We start from the raw sequence: 19,179 nt of genomic DNA on the forward strand, positions 1-19,179 counted from the left end.
TCGAGTGTGATGTTCTCCAAAGGGGTTGTCTCTGCAATTTTAGGGTGGATTCCCTCAATGGAAAATGCCTGTGTGCAACTTTGTTTAACGTGGGGACTCTGATGCGCAGGCAGTCACCTTAACAGATCGGGTTCGGAGTTTAACAGTATCGAATGCAAGACGACTGGGGACCCTTCACTGCTGCAGCCTTCCTCCACCTTCGCTGCTGTTGTGATGTGTCATCATCTTCCACCAGCTTCACCACTGCGGTCTTGTTTGGATCACTCTTTGTCTGGAATCTTCCTCTTGACCTTACCTCCATGGATGACCCTACCAGGAACTAAGCACCAGATGGCTAAAGTCTAGAGAGCATTGCTCTTGGGATCTCAGGAACTCACAAGCCTCCCCACCACAACAAGGTGATGATCACTGGAGCCACTGTGTACCACTGGAATAGGGAATGAGCATTGAGGGTGGTGGGTGAGATATCAGTTGAGTGTAGTTCAAAGTGCTTTACAGCAGGACAAAGTGCAAACATGAAAATAAAAGACAAAAAGATGTTAGTTCAGAGCAGGGTAACATGTAGGCTTTGAGCTGGTGTTTAGAAGTGTTAACTGAGCCCTCATCTCTTATTGTTATAGATACTGAGATTCCCTGCTTAGGAGCATAGTTCAGAAAAAAGCTACCTGCCAATTATCTTTTGTGGGAACTTGAGCAGGATTGATCCAGACCATTGAGAGCCTTTAAAACAAGGAAGAGAACTTTAAAATCAATTCTAAAAGATACAGGACGCCAATGCTGAGTAGTTAGGAGGAAGTGATATGCTTCCTCGTCCTGGTGTTTAGTTAAAAGTCTAGTGGTGGCATTCTGAATGATTTGAGGTTTGCTAGTAGTTTGCTTTGGAAGGCCAGAAAAAACGTGCATTGCAGTAATGTAGTCCATACAATATAAAGGTGTGAATTAGTTTTTCAGCATCATTACAAGTCTGAAAAGGACGTACCTTTGCAATATTTCTTGAGGGTAGAAATACTGCTCCGTTCACTGTCTTTATGTGGGATTTTAAATTCAAATCTGAATCAAGGGTAGTACCCAGACTTGTTACTTCTGATTTTACAAGGAGAGCCAAGTTCACAAGTTTATCAAGGTATTTACCTCTTTTGGCAGTGGGACCAAGCAAGAGTATTTCAGTTTTATATTCATTTAGTTTTAGGAAATTATTGCTCACCCACTTGTAGCCATAACAGAAGTGAGAGAAGATAGGGTGTTATCATCATAAGGCTCAACCATTATGTACAATTGTGTGTCATCTGCATAACTGTAAAAATCAAGTTTATGTTCTCTAATGATGTCTCCTCGGGGAGCATGCATAAGTTTAAGAGTAGGGGACCAGGACGGCTTCTCTGTCAATTCCATCCCTTAGAAAATTGTCCTCCAAGTCAGGCAAAAAAAAATTTCTCTTTGCCCAGGATGGTGTAGAGCTTCCTGAAAGAAGTTGAAGTTGCATTCATCCAGACAACTGGATAGTATACCATCATCCTCCCAATTTGGGGGATAAAACCTTAAGTTCAGAAGCTGAGTCACTCTTCTTCCAACCAGTCTGTCCTGGGCTCCCGGTCAGAGTACAAAGTTAGCTTGCAAAGGAATACAGCAGGCATCATGAGCTCAGGTGCTCAAAAGAGGCAGACTGTGGAGTATCTACTTTGCGGTTTTAAGTATGTGCTGTTTAACTGGTACCCATCTTTTATATTTTATGTAGTGTGGGAATTAGTGTGGAGATGTCTCAGGGAGAGGTTTTACCCAGATAGATCTACCAGAATGGCACCTATTGAGATCAGGCAACGCCAGGTTGAAAACCCTGATGATCCAAGCCAGCCCTTGACCTTGATTATGACCATTCATAAGCCCTTCACCCCCGGGGTGAAACAGAGCATTTTGTTTGATTTCCCCTCACTTAAAGTTGCCTGTGGGAATTCAGAATTCTGGCGTAAGCTTGAGGAAATGGTTGAAATTCACCAGATGCACCCTATAGATATACACGTGTTAGTAAAAGCCAAGTTCCTGAGCAATATCTTGGCCCTCCTGGGCAAAAATAAATTTGTACCCAAACAGGCCAACCTAGGAGGATCTACTCAAACATCGATTTCTCGAACTTCCAGTAATGGCCCCCCACCACACCCGCCCTCTCCTTCACAAATCCCTATCCCTTTTTCCTGCTCTCACCTTATTTCCTTGCCCTGCCATTGCTTCCTTCTGGTGTTCCCTCCTCTTCTTTCTTCCATGGCCTTCTGTCCTTTACTGTCCAACCCCAGCCCTATATCTCTTTCACCAATCAATTTCCCAGCTCTTATCTTCATCCCTCCCTCCCTCTCAGTTTCACCTATCACCTTGTGTTTCTCTCTCCCCTCAACCCCCCTTTTAACTCTAGTCCTCATCTTCTTTTCTCCAATCCTGCCAAAGGGTCACGGACCGAAACGTCGACTGTACTCTTTTCCATAGATGCTGCCTGGCTTGCTGACTTCCTCCAGCATTTTGTGTGTGTTGCTTGGATTTCTAGTGTCTGCCGATTTTCTCCTGTTCAAGAAAAAATGTAGCGGAGACCTGAGTTAAATAATCTATCTATCTTTTTTAATAATTACGGATGGAAGTGAAGGCATTGATGCTTTGGAGGGAGATCTTGAACAATTGTAGGAGATCAAAGAAGGAAAGGATTTGGATCTGAGGAATTTAGCAGAGTTCAACGTAGATCAATCATCTCCAATTCAGAGTTTGTATCATTGGTTACTAAAAGAAGTTGGACTGGCGCTGTGTGCAGTCCTACCATACTCAAAGCCCACTTTTTGACTGGAAAGCAGCCAAGAAGGATGGATAGGTGGCACTGGTAGTTACATGACAAGTATCCAGAGGCTGAGATATTGATCCTACCTTGGAGAATTTAAAATTGAGTAAGAGAATAAATCCAGAATTAAAATAAAATGTCAATAATGGCAACTGAGGTCATTTTTCCTCAGGAAAATAAATTTGCCTTTTTTAACCTAGTCTGATTTATAACTTGCTATGTACTCTCAGTGGCCCCTTTATTACACTTGTATATCTGCTCATTAATGCAAATATCTAATTAGCCAATCATGTGACAGCAACTCAATGCATAAAACATATGTAGACATAGACAAGAAGTTCAATTGTTGTTCAGACCAAACATCAGAAAGGGGAAGAAATCTGATCTTCAGTGACTTTGATGGTTGGTGCCAGGTGAGGTTCACAAGGATGATTCCAGGAGTGAAGGGGTTAACATATGAGGAGCGTTTGGCAGCTTTGGGCCTGTACTCACTGGTATTTAGAAGAATGTGGAGGGATTTCATTGAAATCTACCAAATGTTGAAAGGATTAGATAGGGTGAATGAGGAGAGGACGTTTCCTGTGGTGGGGGGTATCCAAAACTAGAGGGCACAGCCTCAAATTAAGGGGTGACCCTTTAGAACAGAGGTAAGGAGGAATTTTTTTTGTCAGAGAGCAGTAAATCTGTGGAATGCTCTACCACAGACTGCAGTGGAGGCCAAGTCCATGGGTCTGTTTAAGGCGGAAGTTGATTGTTTCCTGATCAGTCAAGGCATCAGAGGGTATGGCAAAAAGGCTGGTGTACGGGGTTGAGTGGGATCTGGGATCTGGGATCAGCAATGATGGAATGGCGGAGCAGACTCGATGAGTTTAATGGCCGGATTCTGCTCTGACGTCTTAATGGTCTTTTGGTCTTATGGGGTGGTTTGAGTATATCGGAAGCTTCTGATCTCCTGGAACTTTCTCACACAACGGTCTATAGAGATTATAAAGGATGGTGAAAGAAACAGAAAATGTCCAGTGAGTGGCAGTTCTGTGGGCAAAGATGCTTTGTTAATGAAAGAGGTCAAAGAAAAATGGCCAGACTGTTTCAAACCTCCAGGGAGGCGATAGTTACGGAAATTACCACACAATACTATTATAGTGTGCAGAAGAGTATCTCTGAAAGCACAACACATCGAACCTTAAAGTGGATGGGCTACAGCAGCAGAAGACCACACCAGGTCCCACTCTTGAGCCTCATAAAAGTGGCCACTGAGTGTATCTTTACCAACATGCTTTTTCCTTAACTGGCTTCTGAATAAGCAATAATATAGGCCTCGATGAACATCATGTGACTGAACGTTTTATGAAAATAGAATGGCTAGCTATGACTGTAAATCTAATGCCATGCTTGAAATGCATTGATGGAGTTACAAAAACACTGGTCAATCAAGAAAACCCAGCTTACGTGTGCTTGCAAAACACGAGTGTTTTTTTTGAAGAAGCAACTAATAGGCTCGATGTAGAAAATGCAGTTGATTGTAGTTTATATTGATTTTTCAGAAAGCGTTTTGTAAGTCTTGTTAGGAAATAAAAAAGATATATCCTTTTCAGGCTGATGGTATTTCTGCAACAATCACAACCCTGATTCGTTAATGGAATCAGAGAACAGAGAGAGTCAGAGGGAGGCAGTGAACTGTTGATGAGGCAGTATAAAAGAGAAATAGTATTTTTATGGGGCTGTTTGTTGCTTTCCAGACTACCAAAAGCATTTCACAATCATTTTCTTTTAACTATTCAAGATCATAACAACAGGAAAATGTTACTGCCAATGTATGTATTGCAGGATGTAAATAACCATAAAATAGTAATATTAGTGTTCGTTCACTGAGCACGAAATGCTGACATTTTCCAATTTGGAGAACAGTCCAAATGTGACTAATGTGAGGGGCATAATTTTAAGGTGACTGGAGGAAAGTATAGAGGGATGTCAGAGAAAAGTTCTTTACACAGAGGGTGGTGGGTGCTTGGAACACCCTGCCAACGGTGGTGGTAAATGCTGCAATTAAATGTAGGGAAAACATTCAGGGCCATGAGTTGTTTTGGCAAGAGCAGCATTCTATCTCAGTGTTGTTAGACGGGTTGTCCAAATTATCTCAAGTCAAGTCACTTTTTATTGTCATTTCAACTATAACTGGTGGTACAGTACTGTACACAGTACAAACGAGACAATATTTTTCAGGACCATGGTGCTACTTGAAACAGTATAAAAACTACACTGAACTACGTAAAAGCAACACAGAAAAAAAAGCTACACTAGACTACAGACCTACCCAGGACTGCATAAAGTGCACAAAACAGAGCAGGCATTACAATAAATAATAAACAAGACAATAGGTTTGGTAGAGGGCAGTAAGTTGGTGTCAGTCCAGACTCTGGGTATTGAAGAGTCTGATGGCTTGGGGGAAGAAACTGTTACATAGTCTGATCATGAGAGCCCGAATGCTTTGGTGCCTTTTCCCAGACGGCAGGCGGGAGAAGAGTTTGTATGAGGGGTGCATGTGGTCCTTAATAATGCTGTTTGCTTTGTGTATGCAGCATATAGTGTAAATGTCCATGATGGCGGGAAGAGAGACCCTGATGATCTTCTCAGCTGACCTCACTGTCCGCTGCAGGGTCTTGCAACCCAAGATGGTGCAATTTCGAAACTAGGCAGTGATGCAGCTACTCAGGATGCTCTCAATACAACCCCTGTAGAATGTGATGAGGATGGTGGGTGGGAGATGGACTTTCCTCAGCCTTCGCAGAAAGTAGAGACGCTGCTGGGCTTTCTTTGCTATGGAGCTGGTGTTGAGGGACCAGGTGAGATTCTCCGCCAGGCGAACGTTGCTGAGAAAGAGCAAGGCTCTGTTGATATTCTTTATCCAATGAATGGTGAGAGAAATTATATGATGTAGTCTTGGAGGCACAGAGCCGTGATCCACTCATTTTGTTAGATTGCTGCATCACTGGAAGACTGGGCTTCAAATATCCCTTCAGAGCTCTCGGGTTCATCGACTGGTAGACTAGGAGAGGCTTAAATTTGGTCACCCTCAGTATTGCCTCAAAGGAAAACAACAAGGTAATCTTTCGCAGCCATGAATTTTTCTCATTCTTCTAAATGAATGTGTATAAGGACATCCACATGCAAATAACTTACAGGTAAACACTTGTTAGGAGAGTAGCAATCTTCCTGTGATTTACACACACAAAATGCTGGAGGAACTCGGCAGGTCAGGCAGCATCTATGGAAAAAGCACAGTCAAAATTACGGCCTGAAACATTGACTCTACTTTTTTCCGTAGATGCTGCCTGGCCTGCCGAGTTCCTCCAGCATTTTGTGTGTATTGCTCGGATTTCCAGCATCTGCAGATTTTCTCGTTTCCTCTGATTTATTTCAATTCACTTAGAGAGTTTTCTGCCTTCACACTATCTAATGATGCTACCTTCCTTGCAAGCTAAATATTATGAGTTGCACATATTTTTGTTTAAATGTCTAAGCTTAACATGGCTGGTTTTGAATATAACATCATTTTCAACTGGCCGGTGGAATAGTAGCACCTGCACCGGACTGCGAGGCGAGCGATCCTGGGTTCAAATCCGGCCGGCTCCTTGCACGCTTTCCATCCATGCTGGGTTGAGTGTTGAGCTAGCAACTCGACCTCATTTAAAAAAAAACAAAAATGCTGAAGAAATGGCAAATTTGCAGCCCGATGCACTGCGAGATGCGGAAAGGATCAACAACCATGGCCGCTTTTGTATGTAACATCATCTTCAGAAGGTCCATCTCCCAACTTGTATCCTTTCAAGCCTTGGAGTAATGATCTCATGTTTTCCTGCATCATCTTCAGACTTCTAGCTATATGTTAATTCCTCACTCTGTTCCCTTTATAATGGCATGTCACTGAATGCACTTTCAGATATAAAATTCTGTTACAACTAAGAGAGGTATATTCAATGACCAGTTGTGCCAAGTCAATATTGTAAAAAGGCCTTGATTTGCTTTACAATTGATGTCAATGATCAGTGGGAACAGCAATTTATTTCAATGGGGCATTTCCAACAGATAACAATCTTTGTTACTGTGTTGCAATTATTCCAATTGTTGACATAATCTCTCTTTCTGCTTCCTTAATGTAAGGATTGTTCATCATAGTGAAAAATACTTCATAAACTGAGAACATGTATCTTAAAGTGTCAATTGCTTCATTGCAAAAATTCATACATCAAACATTTGTTAATTAAGAGATGCATATACATTATTGTTCCAATATAGAACAGAACAGCTCAGGAACAGGCTAATAAGCCCACGACATTGAGCTGAACCAAATGAATCAGTAATTCAGTGGCCAACTAAACTAAACTTTCCTTCATCATTAATCTTAAATCCTGGCATCTTGTCGGAGCACCTTCGCCACCATTTTCTCAATGGCAAGTTGAAATGAGGACAAAATGGTGGCTGTGCTGAAGACTAAATAATCACAGCCAGAATCTAGGCTGATGAAGGTGAAGTAGAGCTTGTTACCACATCTCTCGAGCATGGCTGTACTTTGTCTTATTGTATGTAAGAATTCTTCCTAAAACCATGTTACCAGTATTGCCTTAACATTGGGAAGGTATTTTTTAAGTGTCTGGGTGTGTGGTCAGTATTTGTGGATGGGGTCAAATTCCACCATAATGTCTTTAAATACAACACAAATGCAGAAACGCTGAGTTTAATTAGTTGAAATCAACATAAAATTCCTAAACCTGTTCCACTAGTTTTATCAAAGTGAAGTTACATGTGGCCAAAGAAAACAGGGCAAACTGCATGCTGCTAACTTTTCATTTGCAAAGGAGTTTCACCATAATGTCAAAGAGGGTAATATTGGGGTGACTGAAAACTTGGTCACAAAGTAAAGATTTAAGGATGAGATGCAGATGGAGAGATTTTGTGAAGAAATCCCAGACTTGGATGAAGGCACAATTGGAAGTGGATGGAAAGGCAACAGCAGTTTCTAACCTTGTACTGCAAGGTTGCAGGACCATTTTCTCAAGATGACTTCATCTCTCAATTGTCAAAGCTTTTCAATTTTAAAAGAAACAGTGCTTAAATTTTATGATATTTCTTTTTGATTTTGTGATTGCAAAAGTTATTCATTTCATTCATCTTTATTGTTAATAACTTCCTAAAGAATTGTTTTATCTGTTTTCCACTTTCTTTTAGGATTTAGGATCTGAATTACTTCAGGAGACCAAAGATCAAAAATATAAGCGCACAGAAGATGGGTTTTATAGAATAGGTATAATTTAAATCTCTTAACAACCTTCATCACTATACGTGTTTCAAGTATCATATAAATGACCTGTTCTTCTTTTAAACCCAGTCTGCTGCTAATCTGCACTTTAATTCCCATCTTTTTGCTGAGTTCTGTGTTGAAGGCATTTCCGAAAAAACATCATTGTGTTGGCTTTAAGTGAACAAGAACCTTAACAAGAAGCCTCTGTCCAGATGACTTGGCTGAACATCCTTGAGTGAAATCTAATCTGATCAAAGTTGAGCTTATGCACAAACGCATGTGTGCACAGGTGCAATGAAAAACTTACTCACAGACACGTAGCATCAGATCAGCAGCATTAACAAGAAAAACAAATTAAACGTAAATGATACTTCTTTTTCACAAGTAAACACAATTAGAAACAAGTCCGTTTTGTGCCAAGTGTTCATAGTGTTGCTAAACTATAGTGATGTGGGACTTGCCAGTTGGTTCAAAAACCAAATGGTTGAAGGGAAGTAGCTGTTCTTTTCCTGATTGTGTGGGACTCCAGGCTCTGTACCTCCTGCCTCATGACAGCTGCAAAAAAAAAAAATGGCATGGTGTGAGGTGTGGATCTTGAGGCAGGGCCATTGACCGGCGAGGGATATGCCCATGATGGATTAGACAGTGTCCACTACTCTCTAAATCACCTCATGTTCCTGTGCATTCAAATTTCCACACCACAGCATGTTGCAACCAGTCAGGATACTTGCAACAATACATCTGTAGAAGGTTGTTAGTATTCAGTGGCATGCTTTCCCTGTGATAGCTTCTGTGTGCCAGGACAAGTGATCTGATATGTTAACACCCAGTAGTTTAATGCTGCTGATCTCCCAATACAGGATGGCACACAACCACCCTCCTTCCCATGGGATGCACATGGAGTCTGAGGTGACTCCAGGTCTCTTTTATCCAAAGTCCAAAAGAAATGTGCACAGAAATTCCTTTGGGGATATTTTTATCGTGTGTTAAAAATGCCCTTTACTATACAGCAATCAAAAATTATTTTAATTAGGCAGGACCAGAGTTCAATTATTCTCATTTATTGAATGGTAAACTTGCTGCTGGCATCACTTTAATGTGTCCAATCAAATGAATCAACAGCAGAGTTACTGATTTCTCATTGGCCCTCCTGTATAATCTAAGCAATACAGGGGATGCTTATTTACTGGAGAGTCTCGGAACTACGATACAGTGTAAACATCTTAAGCACATGTACATAGCTAGGGTGCCTAAGACTTTTGCACAGTACTGTAGTAACTTTATGTATTCCACTGTACTGCTGTCATAGAGAAAACAAATTTCAAATCATATGCGAGTGATGATAAACCTGATTCTAATATGGGTCTCTATTGTGGACCGAGAGTGAGAAGGAGGCAGGGAGAGGGTGAATGTGGTTAGGGGAAAAAGGGGGGAAGTGGGAAGTGCCAAAGAGACGTTCTGTAATTATCAATAAACCAATCGTTTTGAATCAAATGACCTTGCCTGGTGTCTCAGGGCTGGGTGTGTCTGCATCTGTGCCTTACCCTGCCCCTGGCACTCCTTCTCTGCCACCTGTCCCACACCCCTCCTGAAGCGCTCCACCCCCACCATTCCCAACATTCTTTGCTCCTGGCAGATTTACAAACTCACTACCCAGTCCACATTGGTAAACACAGGACTGTGCAAAGGTCTTGGGCACCCTAATTATATACACTGTACGTGTCTGAGACTCTGTCATCGGCTGCAGCAGGCCCAGGAAGCAAGAGTTTAGTTCATTTCCAAGGATGTTTTACCTGTAAGAACTGTCAGGAACAAGTGATAGACATTCAGTAGCCGTCAGCAAATCTCTGACAGAGCATAAGTCAGTGGCCTGTTTTTATATGATTTAACTCCAGAGGCCTAAAAATGTCACTCTGATCAGTGGTGTAGAAAAGAATGCCTCTTTCAAGATCTATTATTGACTGGAACATGAAGTAAGAGTTCTGGCTTTATGTGGGTAAGAAAAGTGATTTCAGTAGATGGACCTGAACAGCTTTAAGATCCCAGAGCAGAGGATGCATTACTCTGTATCCAGCACCAGCACCACAGCTGACTTCAGTGTGTGTGTGTGTGTGTGTCTCCTTTCTTTTGTTAATTAATAAATCCACTGATGCCAAACTGAGCCCCTTTGCCAAGTTCTTCCTGCTGGCTTCTTGTGTTACTGTTATCAGTGTTCAATTGGGCATAAGTTAGAATCAGAATTCGGTTTATTATCACTGACGTATATTGTCAATATTGAAGAGTATTGATAATGGCTGGGATCACCTATTCAGTAAAGACACTGACCAGAAAAAGGCAACGTCAAATCACTTCTGTACAATCTTTGCCAAGAACAATCACGGTCATGGAAAGACCATGGTCACCTATGTCATAGGACATGACACATAATGAACGAGCATACACTACCATATATTACCTTGAGATTAACTTTCTTGCAGGCAATTACAGGAAAATAAAGAAGTACAATATAATTTATTAGATATGCTTCTACATAAAGCTGAATATACATAAACAAAGACTAACAACAACCAATGAACAAATAAAGAAAATTGTGCAAATAAAAATATAAATAATACTGTGATGTGGAGTCCTTGGATACTTGTAAAATACTTGTGTGCTTTTCTTGTGTGCAGGTAGATTTGAAAATGGAATAGCTGAAGGTGCCATTCACAAGCGTTTAAATCCTATCTCGGCCATTAGGCTATCAGTTTTACAAGATTCCGAAGTGTGGGTTCTACTAGATGAGGTAAGAAGTTGTCAAGAAAGTATATTGTGTGTATGTTGTGAATAATTTCTGCGTGTCTGGTAGGCAGTTCTACAGACAACTTGCTAGTAAAATAAATTGCTATTTGATACATAGCAATTAATTTTTGTATAGGAAGAATCCACAAACACCATTATGTTCAAGATCAGATCTTCTTGGCTTTGTTATACATGATTGTTCAAAAATAATGACCAAGATGCCAAGAGGAACTATCCTTGTACTGTTATAATGAAATAAGGTTCACCTGGGGGAGTAGACTCTTTTCCAGTTTAATTATAAAATTGTATCCAACTGTGCATTTCATTGATGTTCTGATGCTCTTAGAACATTTAGATAAAATTCAGTATTTTCTCATCAGAATCATGAATTGCTATAACAATTGCCAATAGCCAAGAAGCTATCAGCTTGCCACCATTAATTTTAACTTAAGAATTGCACGTGGAACTAGATACCCTTTGGGAAAGATGTTAATAGCGCCTACATACATTTTCTTGTCTGTCTTATATGGGGGATACATATGTTGGGCCCTCAATGGTTAGTGTAACGCTATTACAGCACCAGCAATTCTGTCACTGTCTGTAAGGAGTTTGTACGTTCTTCTCGTAACTACATGGTCTTCTTCTGAGTACTCCAGTTTCCTCCCATATTCCAAAGGTGTACAGGTTAGGGTTAATAACTTGTGAGCACGCCATGTTGGCACCGGAACATGGCAAGGCGTACGGACTGCCCCCGCCACATCCTTGGACTGTGGTCGTTGACGGAAACCACACATTTTACTGTGCGTTTCAACATTCGGTGTACATATGATAAACAAAGCTGATCTTTCAATGTTACAATCTGTGTAAACAAGACTCTCGCCGCTGCCAACCGAACTGGAGAAATATTATTCAAGTTGTATACATTCTAATATTTAGAGCAATCTGTTTAGAATTTGTTTTATTAACATTGTAATTCCAATAACCTATCTTTATTGAAGTAGAAACCTTCAAGATATTTCTTAGGAATGGAATCAAATAAAATTTGACTCCATCCAGAAGTCAAGGTAGGTGACTGAAGTGTTCAAAGATGCTGGATTTTAAGAGTTGACATTTGGCAGAAAGGCGGGAGAGTGACACAACAGATTTAGAGAGGGGATTCCAGAACGTGGGCTGGACTGTAGACTACACAATGGGATTAGTAAAAGGCTTTGGAAGTATCAAGAAGTTGCATATTCATGAAGATCACTGATTCAATGGATATTGGGCATTTTTATTATTTATTTCCTCAGATCTGAACATTGCTTGCAAGGCCAGCATTCATAGCCTGAGGTGGTGCTCGTCAGCTGCCTCTCTGAATGGCTACAGTCAGGTACTTCCATGGTGCAGTTGAGTAGCGCATTGCAGGGTGATGATGAAAGAACTGCCTAGTCAGGATGGTGTTTGATTTGGAGGGAAATGTGTTGTGTGCCCGTGTACCTAAATTTCTTGACCACCTTGGTGGTAGAGGCTGCATGTTTGAGAGAGGTTACCAGAGTTGCTAAGGAAAGTGCGTCATTGTGGGCTTGAGATGAGAACTCCAAGCTTGGGCATCAGTGAAATGCTTATGTAAAGAGAACTTTTTGCATGTTAGCCTTCAGTGATCAAAGTACTGACTATAGGACTTGGTATGTTATGTTGAAGTTGTTAAGATGTTGGTGAGGTCTAATGTTGAGTACTGTGTGCCGTTCTGGTCACCTACCTATAGAAAAATATCAATAAAATTGAGAGAGTACAGAAAAAAGTTACAAGGATGTTGCCACAACTTGGCAAACTGAGTTACAAGGAAAGGTTAGGACCTTATTCCCTGGAACATGGGAGAACGAGGGGAGATTTGATAGAGTACAAAATTTGAGTGCAATGATAGGGCAAATGCAAGCAGTGCTTTTCCACTGAGGTTGGATGAGACTAGAACTAGAGGTCATGGGTTAACTAGATTAGATTTAACTTTATTGTCATTGTGCCGAATACAGATACAAAGCTAATGAAATGCAATTAGCATCTAACCAGAAGTGCAACAGAATGGTGTTATTTACAAAATAACTGTGAATAAAAAGTAAGTGCTACAGTACACAAATATAAAAGTACTGAGACAGTACAATATGGGTGCAATACTGCTTAGTGCTGTGGTGTGAGGTTCAGCAGGGTCACAGCCTCAGGGAAGAAGCTCTCCCTGTGCCTGCTGGTAGCGGGGCAGAGGCTCCTGTAGCGCCTGCCAGATAGGAGGAGAGTAAAAAGTCCACGGTTAGGGTGAAATGCATCCTTGATAATGCTTTACGCCCTGCCCAGGCAGCGTTTATGGTAGACGCTCTCAATGGTGGGCAATTGGGTGCTGATAATCCGCTGGACAGTTTTCACCACACGCTGGAGTCCTTTGCAGTCTGATATGGGACAATTGCCATACCACACTGAGATGCAGTTGGTGAGCATGCTCTCAATGGTACAGCAGTAAAGTCCGTCAGTATCCTGGGACAGAGGTGAGCTTTCTTGATGCTCTGCAGGAAATAAAGGCACTGTTGCGCCTTTTTGATCAGGATGGAGGAGTTCAGGGACCACGTGAGATGTGGACACCAAGGAATTTGAAGTTTGATACACGCTCCATTACAGCTCCGTTAATGTAACTGGGGACATGAGTGTGGCTCCTAGCATGCCTGAAGTCCACAATGACCTCCTTGGTCTTCTGGGTGTTAAGGGCCAGGTTGTTGTCAGCGCACCACGCGGCCAGGTGCTGGACCTCGTCCCTGTAGGCCGTCTCGTCATCCTCTCTGATCAAGCCACCGTGGCGTCATCTGCGAACTTGATTATGGAATTAGAACCATGTACAGGAACGCAGTCATAGGTGAAAAGGGAGTACAGAAGAGGGCTCAGCACACAGCCTTGAGGCACACTGGTGTTCAGGGTGAGAGTGGAGGAGGAGAGGTGGTCTAACTTAACAGACTGGGGTCTGTTAGTCAGAAAGTCCAAGGTCCAGTTGCAGAGGGATGAGCTGATACCAAGCTGGCGAAGTTTGGCGATCAGCTTGGAGGGGATCACAGTATTGAATGCCGAACTAAACTCAATGAACAGTATTCTGACGTAAGAGTTGGGGTGATCAAATTGGCGTCCTCTGTTGACCTGTTGGTGCGATGGGAAAATTGATGGGGGTCCAGGGTAGTGGGCAGACAGGATTTCAGATGTGATGGACCCAGTCTCTCAAAGCACTTTGCAATGATGGGGGTGAGTGCAACTGGGCGGAAGTCATTCAGGCCCGTGGCAGTGGAATGCTTCGGCACTGGCACAATGGTGGCGATCTTGAAACTTGTGGGGACAACTGCCTGGGCCAGGGACAGATTGAAAATATCTGTGAAAACCCCATGAAAGGTGAAATGTTAAAGGGGAACATGATGGGGAGCTTCACTCCGGGTGGTGAGCTATCAGCAGAGTGGTTGATGTAGGTTCGATTTCAACATTTAAGAGAAGTTTGGATAAGTCCATCGATTATTGGGGTATGGAGGGCTATGGGTGCAGATCACTGGACTAAGCAGTATTCAGCATGGACTAGATGGGCCAAAGGACCTGTTTCGCTGCTGTAGGCCTCTATGACTCTAAGAGCAAGAACCAGTGTAGCACTGTTGATAGTGCATTTCTAAACATCACTAACAGTTAAAAATAAATTGTGCCAGAATTAAGTTTATTGGAATTGTGCACTGATGTTGGAAGGCCCCTGCACTTGAGCTCTCTCTCTCTCTCTCTCTCCCTCTCCCTCTCCCTCTCCCTCTCCCTCTCCCTCTCCCCCTCCCCCTCCCCCTCCCCCTCCCCCTCCCCCTCCCCTCCCCCTCCCCCTCTCCCTCTCCCTCTCCCTCTCCCTCTCCCTCTCCCTCTCCCCTCTCCCTCTCCCCCCTCCCTCTCCCCCTCCCCTTTCTCCCCCTCTCTCCCCTTTCTCCCCCCCTCTCCCCCTCTCTATCTCTCTATATATCTCCCTCTCCCCCTCCCTCCTCAAGTCGGGGGAGTTAGACAAGCAGCATGGCAGATTGTGACATTGAAACAGCGAGCTGCCAGACGCCCCTCTCATTGTTATCCCCCCCTCCCTCGCTAGTGAGAGAGAGACAGTGTGTCTGCGATGTCCAAGTGTTGGGATGGACTATAGTTTTTGATGGACTCTGGGAGCTTTGCTAGCCTGGTGGGTGTTGGGAGCGGGGTTATGCTTTTGCTGGAGTAAGTGGGAGAGGAGAGGGTAGATACATTTGCTGCTGCTTGTTGGGGGGGGGGGTTCTAACATTTTTCTGTCATTCATTTTTTGGGGTTTTTCTTCTGTTTTGTGGATGTCTGCAGAGAGTAAGTTGTGTACTGTATACATTCTCTGATATTAAACTGAGACATTGAACCATTGTAATTGAGATGGATCATTCTACGCAGTTATTTACTAATGATTTTTTTGTCTTTTTATTCATTTCAGATCCATCTTAAAAAAGCTGCCAGTTAATCAGAACTTTAAAAAAGTTTGAGGATTAATCTGTTTTATAGAAAAGAATTGCCCCAATCCATCTTAATAGCTCTCTTTGATAAAGTGTTGATATTGATCACAGAGTTCCTGGACACATCACCTCATCATCTGATCGTTGTGGATATTCATTGTTCCCACACACTACCTCCTGTGAAATCTACTGTAATTTTCTATGTGAAGATTCTAATTTTGAAGAGTTACCAACTGAGGTTTTTTTTTTGGTAATCTGAAGATAATGGACTGATCTTCTCATCATAAGCTACAAAGGTGTATTTTTTGTGACCCATTTTACCTAAATATTGAACAAAATTAAGAAAAGATATAATACTTGTATAAAGGACTTAAATGTTACAAATTTTAAACGTAAATTGTGCATCAGGGACAGAGAATGTGCAAGCAGAGGAGAGAATATAAGGGGTTGGTTACCTTTAATTTATTGTAAATATGCACTGGACAGATTTATCATATTTTGAGGGAATCCAGATTCTTGATTAGAGAAATATAGTATTTGGTTTCTAGACAATTAAATTAACTTCAGAAGAGCTACTTCATTTTTATGAAGGAAAGAAAAACTGCCTTTACACAACCTTGAATTTATTAAGGTTGTAATTTGCCAATTTTCCTGAGAATGGTTGCAGGACGTCAGTTCCAGGACATCTAGGCTGATGATGTGACTTTATCGGTGGACTTAGTTGTACATTGCAGAATGGAGGGGACAGATTTCATTTTGAGAGGCTCCTGTACAATAGTGATCATATGAGTTCACAGGGCAGTTGCAAGGGGACCACAGTTAAATTTAGCACCCAGAGCAAGGTGAACTTGTGGTGGGGAATGGGGGAAAACCATCACTACCCCTTCAGTGGCATTGTTTATGCAGAACTTAGTGTCACGTTACTGGAACTGATTGAATGTTGAGCAGGTAGAGAGCAATGATTTTTCTGTAGACATCTTAATATTTATTAAATAAAAAGAAATGCAAGACAAAGAGACTTTGCATTTTGTTTGTTGGAAAATGTTTTTAAGTGCAATCTTTGAAAAAGTAATAGTACTTCTACAGTTCAGAAATCTATTGCCCACAAGCCAAAAAAAAAACTCAATTTTCCAGTTCATCTGTTTAAAGTTTAATAGTTTAATCTATTTAATAGCTTAAAGAAAACTCTAAGTGTTAATAACATTACAGATCGATTTTCCTGGATTTTCTTTTCAAAAATACACTTCTGCATATTTAACTATTGGAACAATTGGATGGATAAATGTAACGTGATGTTGGTGCCAATTTTATTCAGAATATTTAACTGAACCATCACAAATATTTTATCCTTTCCAATAAAATCTTTGCAACTTATTGCTGGAAAACCCTAAACTGATACAGCTAGTGTGGAAAAACACGGCCTTTAACTTGAGAGTGCACTCGTGTTCAATATAAATTTAAAAAGTTGATGTAATTTTTTATACTTAATTATGTTCATGATGTTTTGATATTTAATTAATGGAGGATAGCTTTTTTCTTGCCGGAAAGGAAAGTTTCATGAAAACTGCTTAAACTAGCCAAAGTTGTTACCATCAGTGAGTGCAAAATGAAATTGAATGAGAGGCTGATATTAGTGGTTTACATTTTCAGTGATGGAATTGTTAAAATTGGAATTGGACAATCTTGCTATTATAAAATATTAAAAATAAAACTAGTGAAAAGTTTAAGAAGAACTTTTAGTTCTTCCTTCCCATCTTCTGCCTCGAAGTAATTAATGTTCTATAAATATTGGGAGGGAAGGGCAGAAAGAAAGTCAATAAGAAGGCATATGACAGTATTGAGGATACATGTTGCTATTGTGCAGAGCTGAGCAACAAAAGTTGTATTTAAGTTGATCCTTTCCTCTAAAAAGGTACATTCTCTAAACCCATCATGATAACAATTGAAGTTCACAGTCATACTAAGTATTGGCATAATTTAGGCTAAAAGCAGGAAGTATTGGAAATTTGGCCAGTCAGTTGGCTTGAAAGTCAGCGAAAGGAGATGTTAATAATTTATTGTAGTTTTTTTAAAGATTGTTTCCATTGAGAGCCTTTGATAATAAGTAACTATGACATATGAATATGGAAAATGTAGACCACAGTAATGTAGTTATTGAAATGAAAAATAACATTTTGTTTCAATAATATGGCAATGATCAATACTCATTTCAAATCTCTGTATATACAAAGCCATTTTCATCAGCAGATAAGATAGGTTTTAGACTCTTAAAATCAAATGTTAAGACAGATAGATACCCATAGTGATCATATATATAAAAAAGAGAGCATTGGTTTATGGTGAGAGAGAAGTTTAAAGCGTTTTTTTTAACACAGATGCTATCTGAAACTACTAGCGGAGAATCAGATGTACTTTCTACATTTGAGCAACATTTAGCTGGAACGTCAATAGAGTGGACAAAAAAAGGATACAATCCTAATGCATGTTAATGGGATTAGTTTTAGATGGGCTTGAAGGCCTGGATATGATGGGCTAAAGGGCCCATTTCTGGGCTGTACAACTCTGAGATGCATCTAGTATCAAATGGTATAATTAGATGTTAATTGTCACCATAAAATGAACCTTCATGAATGCAAATCAAGAAGCAAGTTTTTCCAAATATGTGATTTATTTTTTGTTTGTGAATATGAAGTATGAAATATGATCTATTTTGCATTCAGGGTTTCTATAGTTGTTTGCTCTCTGCTGGTCTCTCACAATTGGGCAAGATCATGTTATGTTAAAAGAAAAGTTCAAAGTAAATTTTATTATTAAAGTACATAGATGTCATCATGTACAACACTGAGATTCATTGCAAAAGCACCTAATGTAGTGTTTGCAACATGACAAGAAACAGTTGTTTCTTATGGTCATGTGAGGGTGGAGTAAATACCTTTTGTAAAATTACCTTGAGGCTTAACAATGGTTTGCGTTTTCGTTCTCAGGATGAGTAACACATAGAGCATGTGTACACTTCATCCCATTTGCACTTTGGTTGCTGCTAGAAGCTACACCATGGATCTGTATTCATTGTTTAAAATGTTCCAACAGGTTTTACAAATGTAAGTTGAAAATGGGGTCCTTGAGATTGTGCCTGAGATGTACTTTTGTTTGAAAATGAAGCCCTGTTCTTCAATAAGTGCATTCAAAATTAGAAAACAAAATAAACATGAAGCTTGATAATATGCAAATTATTTGAGAATTCGGCCATTTTTGGACAGTAAATCATGTCAATTTAACATAATGATTGCTTATTAATAAGAAAATCAGAATAAATCTGAATCAATGAGGGCTCATCTGTAGCATGTTTATCATAATGAAAGAGATTTATTGTGAATCAAGTGAAGTGGATCGGTTTTTCATGTGCCACAGATCAATCTCTTGAAATACTTTTACTTATTTTATGGATATGTTTATGCTTTGTGTATGTTACTATGCACCTGCTTGTTAACGTCAATGTGCCTTTCATCATGGGTCTATGTTATTTTCATATATGTGCCATAACTTTATAAAGGATATACTTGTAATAAAGTTGAATTTGTTATATTTTAAAATGTAATAAGGTGTAGAATGTTCTGTATAATTGGCTTCTTCCTGCCATTGTGTAATAAATTGCTACATTTCAATGTCAACCTTTGCACTGAGTGTTTGGAAAAGTCTATGTTCATAGTATCCAGTACTTAATGATTAAATGCTAAAAGAATAAACAGATAATTTAAACCTCAAACTTTTCCAGGTCGCCCTCTAGACCAGGT

General features: G+C 40.5%; 1 protein-coding gene across 1 annotated transcript in view; it reads left to right on the forward strand.

Annotated features, from left to right (window-relative positions):
• mgat4a (alpha-1,3-mannosyl-glycoprotein 4-beta-N-acetylglucosaminyltransferase A) overlaps nt 1-19,056 on the forward strand; it is a 293,796-nt gene extending 274,740 nt beyond the window's left edge. The window contains exons 13-15 of the mRNA XM_073044063.1: nt 8,042-8,117; nt 10,787-10,899; nt 15,367-19,056. Of these exons, the coding sequence (XP_072900164.1) occupies nt 8,042-8,117; nt 10,787-10,899; nt 15,367-15,393 (216 nt within the window). The 3' untranslated portion in view covers nt 15,394-19,056. The remainder of the gene's footprint in view (nt 1-8,041; nt 8,118-10,786; nt 10,900-15,366) is intronic.
• Nucleotides 19,057-19,179: the final 123 nt, after the last annotated feature.

This window comes from Hemitrygon akajei, chromosome 4, assembly GCF_048418815.1.
Source record: "Hemitrygon akajei chromosome 4, sHemAka1.3, whole genome shotgun sequence".
Taxonomy (NCBI): domain Eukaryota; kingdom Metazoa; phylum Chordata; class Chondrichthyes; order Myliobatiformes; family Dasyatidae; genus Hemitrygon; species Hemitrygon akajei.